At 59.7% G+C, this 6,126-nt stretch overlaps 1 protein-coding gene across 1 annotated transcript; it reads right to left on the reverse strand.

The window, feature by feature from the left end:
- Positions 1-3,188: 3,188 nt before the first annotated feature.
- On the reverse strand, positions 3,189-5,210 carry LOC128682728 (uncharacterized). Its single transcript, XM_053767563.1, has one exon. The coding sequence runs from the start codon at positions 5,208-5,210 to the stop codon at positions 3,189-3,191; it is 2,022 nt and encodes a 673-aa protein (XP_053623538.1).
- Positions 5,211-6,126: the final 916 nt, after the last annotated feature.

A 6,126-nucleotide genomic window follows, 5' to 3' on the forward strand; every position in this document is an offset into this window, starting at 1 on the left:
CCGGTTCTGCCTCGCCAGGCGTCCTCACCGTAGCAGACGACGGGCGAATCGTGCCCGCCGCCTGCCACGTCTGCCTCTCCTATTTAGAGGGGCGTTGGCTTGCGCCTCACGCTCCCTCTCGGCAGCCTCCTTCTGCGACATGACAGCCTCGCAGAAGGAAGCCACCGCATCCCAACACCTTTCGCTGCACAGCATCTTTTCTACGACGCTGTGCAGCGCAAGGTCTTCTCCTCCCAACTCCACTATCAACTCCACCCTCTCCTCCGCCCACCTTTCACAGTCTGCCAGAGTGTGTTGTGCCGTATCATCCGGCTCCCCACACTCATGGCAGACTGCGCTCTCCTCCCTTCCAATCCTATGCAGGTAATGACCGAAGCACCCGTGTCCGGTCATTACCTGCGTCAATCTATAGGTCAGCTGGCCGTGACCTCTTCTAACCCAGTCTGCGAGCGATGGGAGGAGCGCCCCAATGGTTCTCACGCCATATGGGGAGTTTTCTAGCTCGACTTTCCATCGCTCGCGCAGTCTGTCCACGGCCAGCTGCCTGACCGCCCTCATTTCCCTGGGAGCGAGCCTGATTCCAAGTGCCCTGCACCTGGCCCGCTCCCGGTACACCTCTGTCTGTACCTGGGCTTCCAGTTCCCATGGCGGGGTTCCGGCAAGAGCACAAGCCGCTGCCCAAGCCACCGTCACATAGGCCCGGGCAATGCGATTGGCCACCACTTTTTGTGGCCTACGCAGCCGGGCCTTATTGGCTGAGGAGAGCCTGTCCGACCAGATCGGTGCCCCGTACAGCGCCATGCTGCGGGTAACTCCCGCATACAGCTGGCGGCACGAGGCGCCAGGCCCTCCGACATTGGGCAGCAGACGGCTCATTGCCGACGCCGCGCCTATTACTCGGGGAGCCAGCTGCCGAAAGTGCTCCCCGAAGTCCCAGCGTGAGTCCAGGATGATGCCCAGGTACTTTAAGTACGGCTTCACCTGGACTCTCTCCCCGCCAATGGGAACGCATTCATTCGAGGGCGGTCTCCAGCTTCTCTTTCTCCCGAAGGCGATGACCTCGCTTTTTGTGAGGGCCACCCTTAGTCCCAGCATCCTGATGCGTGTGAGCATCAGGTCTGCCGCGACCGCCGCAGCCCTAAGGGTGCTCTCCAACTGCTCCCCCCGGACAGCCACCATCGTGTCATCTGCGTAGCAGATAACTATTGTCCGGGGGGGTAGGGCCGCGCGGATGGCCCAGTCGAAGCCGACGTTCCACAGCAGGGGGCCTAGAACCGAACCCTGGGGAACGCCACAGGTCATCGCCCTCGCCTTCCTTCCCTCCCTGTCCTCGTAGAGCACCTCCCTTCCTGTTAGGTAGTGCCCTACGAGGTTCCTTAGATAGAGGGGCACTCCGTGATACCGGAGCGCCTCCTCTATCACTTCATAAGGAAGGGAGCCGAAGGCGTTCGCTATATCAAGCGATACGCCAACGGCCCCTCCCCCTCCTCCAATTGCTTCCTCCGAGAATGCCCTCAAGGCCCCGATGGCATCAATGGTGGACCGCCCCTTTCTAAAGCCATACTGGCAGTCCGACACATTGGGCCCAGTGTTTTCCAGATGCTGGGCGATTCGGGCTGCAACGATGCGCTCCAGCAGCTTACCCGTCTCGTCCAGCATCAGGAGGGGCCTCCACCCCGAAGGAGAGTCCTCAGGCCGGCCTTCTTTCCTAATAAGGACCAGCCGGCCTTCTTTCCACGGCTTTGGGAACCGCCCCGTCGACAAGCAGTCGTCGAACAGCTCTCTGAGGCGGCTCCCAATATGTTTCGCCGCCACCGGGAGTATGGGACCAGGGACCCCGTCTGGGCCTGGGGCCTTTCTGCGGCCCTCCAGACGCTTTAGTCCCCAGTTGAATTCCTCATCCGTCACCGGTGGCGCGCTCGCCGTGGTGGACTCCCGTTCAGGGGCCGACATCCTCGGAGGGACAAACTCCTCAGCAGAGGGGAACAGGCCTTCCACGATCCGTTTGAGGAGGCCCGGTTCTATGGAGGCCGTGGGGGGGGCGTATCGCAGTTTATTGCGTACTGTCCTGTATGGCCTCCCCCATGGGTCCCTGTCGAGCGTGGCCAAGAACTCCTTGAAAGCGTCGTCCTTGGCCTTGGCTATCGCAGCCGACAGGGTCCTTTTGGCCTCCTGGAGAGCGAGGTGCAGGCGCTCCTCCTCTCCATCCACAACATTACGCCGCCGTCTGCAACGCGTATATTCGCGACGGGCTTGGTTACTGGCGGATCGGAGAGCAGCAATCTCTTCCGACCACCAGTGAACCGCCGTTTTTGCAGCCGGCGGCCCGGACCTCCTCATCGAGGCGTCGCAAATGTGCGTAAGCGACGCACGTAGGCCTGTTGCCCTCTCATCCACACCAAGGGAACGGCTTGGTGTGGGTCTAATCCATGCTTCAGTCATGGCCGCCTCCTCAGCCAGGTCCCTGTCGAGGCTAGCCAGACTCCATCTCGGGAACCCCCGGTCCCGCCCCCTCAAGCCCCGTACGGGCTGCTGGGGCCTGTTGGAGACCCCCATCCGGATGTACCTGTGGTCCGAGAGGGTCTCCACGTCCTCCAGGACACGCCAGTCCACGACGCGCGCGGCAATGACGGGGCTCGCGAAGGATATGTCGACAATCGACGCCCCGTTCCGCCGCACGCATGTGTTGACGTTGCCCCGGTTTAGGACTTCAAGCCCCAAACCCACAGCCCAATCGTACAGGGCCTCTCCCCTCGGATCGTCGACAGGAGAACCCCAAGCCGAGTGCTTGGCGTTGAGGTCTCCCATCAGTAGCACCGGTGCTGGCGCCGCTCTCCCGATTACCACACCCACCCTCTCGAGAAAGTCCTCAAAGGCACGCAGCGGCCTATTGGGGGAGAAGTATGCCGCAACTATGGCAAACTCCCCCCATTTTGCCGCCGCGTATCCCGGACCACTATCGATTCTCGAGAGGGGTGGGCGATCCCCGGTTCGGGGAGAGGTAATCGCCACCAGCCCGTCCGTGTCTCCGATCCAAGTAGGAAGGGGGGGGACGCAATACGGCTCCACCACGACGGCAGCACCAATGGCCCACTCCGCCACGTGCTGGACTAGGAGGTCCTGTGCACGGGCGCAGTGGTTTACATTGGCCTGCAGCACTTCAGCCTGTTGCACAGATCTACCTGGCATCAGTGCTCCATGGTGGCGCCCTCGGAGGTTCCCTTATTTGAGGGGGCCAGTTTGCCCCGCGTGCGCGGGGGATTGCACGAGGGGCCGCCCATTACGTGTTTGGCGGCCATCTTGTGTGCGTAACACACCGCGCACCAGGGTTCGCTGGCCCCGCACTCTGAGGAGATGTGTCCTGTTTTGCCACAGCGATGGCATAATTCCGACCTGTCCACCGGGGACGGGCAGAGGGCTCTAGTGTGGCCTATGCCCATGCACCGGAAACACCGCATGGGCAAGGCCTCCAGCCCCCTGACCTTGGCGGCCGTCCAACCGACGAGGAGACGCCCCTCGTCTATGAGGGCGTTGGCAGCCGCCACAGGGCAGGTGATGATCACCGACGCCGTCATGTCCGGCGCCATACGGATATTACCCACCCTGATCTGTCCCGGTAGACATTTTCCCGCCCTCGCTGTGGCCTCTGTTAGGGCCTCCGGCGTTATTCCCTCATTAAGGCCAGAGACCCTAATTTGTGCCGCCTTAAACGGCCTTGACACCTCCGCCTCGCTGCCGATGATCTCCCGGAGCTTCTCTGCGAGGCTGTCCGCCGCAGCCCCGCTATTAGCTCCGGGTATTTCGATAATTCGGGCCCCCGTTGCCGTGCCGCGAACCGCCGACACATGGTTCACCCCTATCGACGAAAGGTCGATGGTGGTGGCCCTCGTTATCACCGCTCGATAGTCCATTTTGGATTCCGGCTTGAGGGTCACCACCACCGCCGAAGTCTTAGGTGGGGTGAACCTAATCTTTTTAGGCGGCTGTGCGCTCGCCTTGGGGGCCTCCATTTGGGTAGGCTTCGGCTGGGTAGAAGGGGAGGGTTTACTCCTCTTCTTTTTCCCCCTCTTGACCACCTCAGCCCACCCTTGTTCATCTTCCTGAGGCGGAGGTACTACAGCAGTAGGAAGTTCGGCGGGTGCCTGGGCCTGTACCGTTCCCTGTTTGGACTGCTTTTTAGCCAGGGCAGCTTTGGGTGCAACTTTGGGTGCAGGCCCAGGTCGTGCTGGGGGCATCAGGGTAGCCCCCGCAGCTACGCCGGCGTAACTTGGCCCGGTTTTAGGGGCCTGTGGTTCGGCCTCCTTCTTCCTGTCGGCTGCCAAAGGCGGCCGAACAATCGGTTCAGGAGCCAACAAGCCCCTTTTCTCCGCCTCCTTGAGGCGGTCGTTAACCATGCCCCCCAGCTTGAGGAACATGTTCCTTTCAAAGGACTCCCTCCATTCCGAAAGGAGACCCTTGATGTCCTCAAGGGAGGGGACACCCGCCGCTGTCTGGGCCTCAGTAGGCGCCAAGGATGCGCGCTCGGCAAAGGCCGTACGCAGGGCCTTGGTTTCCTGTTGGAGGAGCGAAAGCTGCTCCCGCATCCTCTTATTGTCCGCTCTTAGGATGCGGACAGCCTCCGACTCCTCACATTGGGCCTCAATCTTGCCCGCTGCTACAATTATATCGTGGCAGGCCTCGTTCATGGCCCGCCATGCCGTCCCTTTCAAGTTCCCTGATTTTCCGGCCTCCGCTAAGACCCTCTGAGCAGCCGCCCTCACAACCTCCAGGTGCTCGTCCACCAGGCACCCCTTCTTATTCCCCTCTTTTTCCCTCAAATAATTGCTGCTGCCAGCCTTGTCCATTTCGCGCTCGAATTGGGCGTATTCAGCTGACAGGTCGCGCAGCCTTTCTTTTGTCTCGGCCGTGCCCGTGTAAGAGCTCCTGGTCACCGCTCGGCCCCTCGAGACAGAGGAGACCTTGTTGGAGGCCCTTTCGGCCTCCTCCACGTCCTCCGACGCCTTCCTTTTTGGGGCTTGACCCCGCTCCTTCCCACCTACCCTGACGTCCGGGAGCCAGATTGACCCGTCCGAGTCGCCGTCCGAAAAGTACAGCGACTCCGACCGGCTAACCGGCTCACCCACGTCCTCATTGACCCCCACAGTAGATCTCTTACCCCTTGGGGTCAGAGATCTCCCCCTTAAAGATTTTTTGGCCACAGTCCTACCCATATTGGGCCAGACGTGACCACGCCAAAAACAATTGGCCCCAAATGGGGCAAAACAAGAAGCAATTTACAGACAGGGGGCAGAAATCGGCCCCTGTCTGGCTACAGGAACGCACAGCGGTCCGATAGCTTGGTCAGATGCACCCAACCAACAAATAGGATCTCGTCAGTGCCCCGACTCAACAAGGAGCCAAGACACTGAACCCGTCAAGACAAAAAATGAAAAACCAATAAGGACGTCAATTCGCCCTTATCGCCAATTAATAATCGCAATAACACCTCGGTTAGCACACTCAGTACAGCAGCACACTCAGTACAGCCAACCTAACCTAACCTAACCTAACCTAACCTAACCTTTTTTTTTTTTTTTTGTTTTCGCAGGGGAATGCATTTACGCACTGAGTGTGGGACTCCTGGGCAGCTAATCGGCCCAGACTACCCACTAAACCCCTGCGGATGCCATCGGCCGCTTTTTACAAAGAGGCGCCTCGGATCTAACTAGCACAAGGCGCAAAAAAAAGGATAGGGAGAGCGGCGCACCGTAATACCAACCCCTCCTCTTCCCCCGCGACCCCTACCACGGCTGTAAGAGTAGAGGGCTTAGCCCTCTTCTCTCACAGCCACTGAGCCAATTGGCTCTCCAACCTGGGTTACCCGACATGGGTAACCCACCACCAGTTGCCAGGACATTTGCCAACGGCTAACAAGACCCCTAAACGGGGAGTTATTAACCGTCGCCCAGGGTGCACCAGCCCAATAACTTGTCAGCCGCCGCTATCACCGAATCAAAGATCAAGTGACAGAAGCAAACCTTCAAATCATCGAGCCAACGTGGAGGTTTCCTGACAGTAGCACCCCAACCTAACCTAACCTTTTTTTTTTTTTTTTTTTTTTTGTTTTCGCAGGGGAATGCATTTACG

Source organism: Plodia interpunctella, unplaced genomic scaffold, assembly GCF_027563975.2.
Source record: "Plodia interpunctella isolate USDA-ARS_2022_Savannah unplaced genomic scaffold, ilPloInte3.2 Pint_34, whole genome shotgun sequence".
Classification (NCBI taxonomy): Eukaryota; Metazoa; Arthropoda; class Insecta; order Lepidoptera; family Pyralidae; genus Plodia; species Plodia interpunctella.

What these genes read in the sequence shown, in the direction of transcription:
- LOC128682728 (XM_053767563.1), bottom strand. Translation starts at nt 5,210, where the DNA reads ATGGGTAGGACTGTGGCCAAAAAATCTTTAAGGGGGAGATCTCTGACC.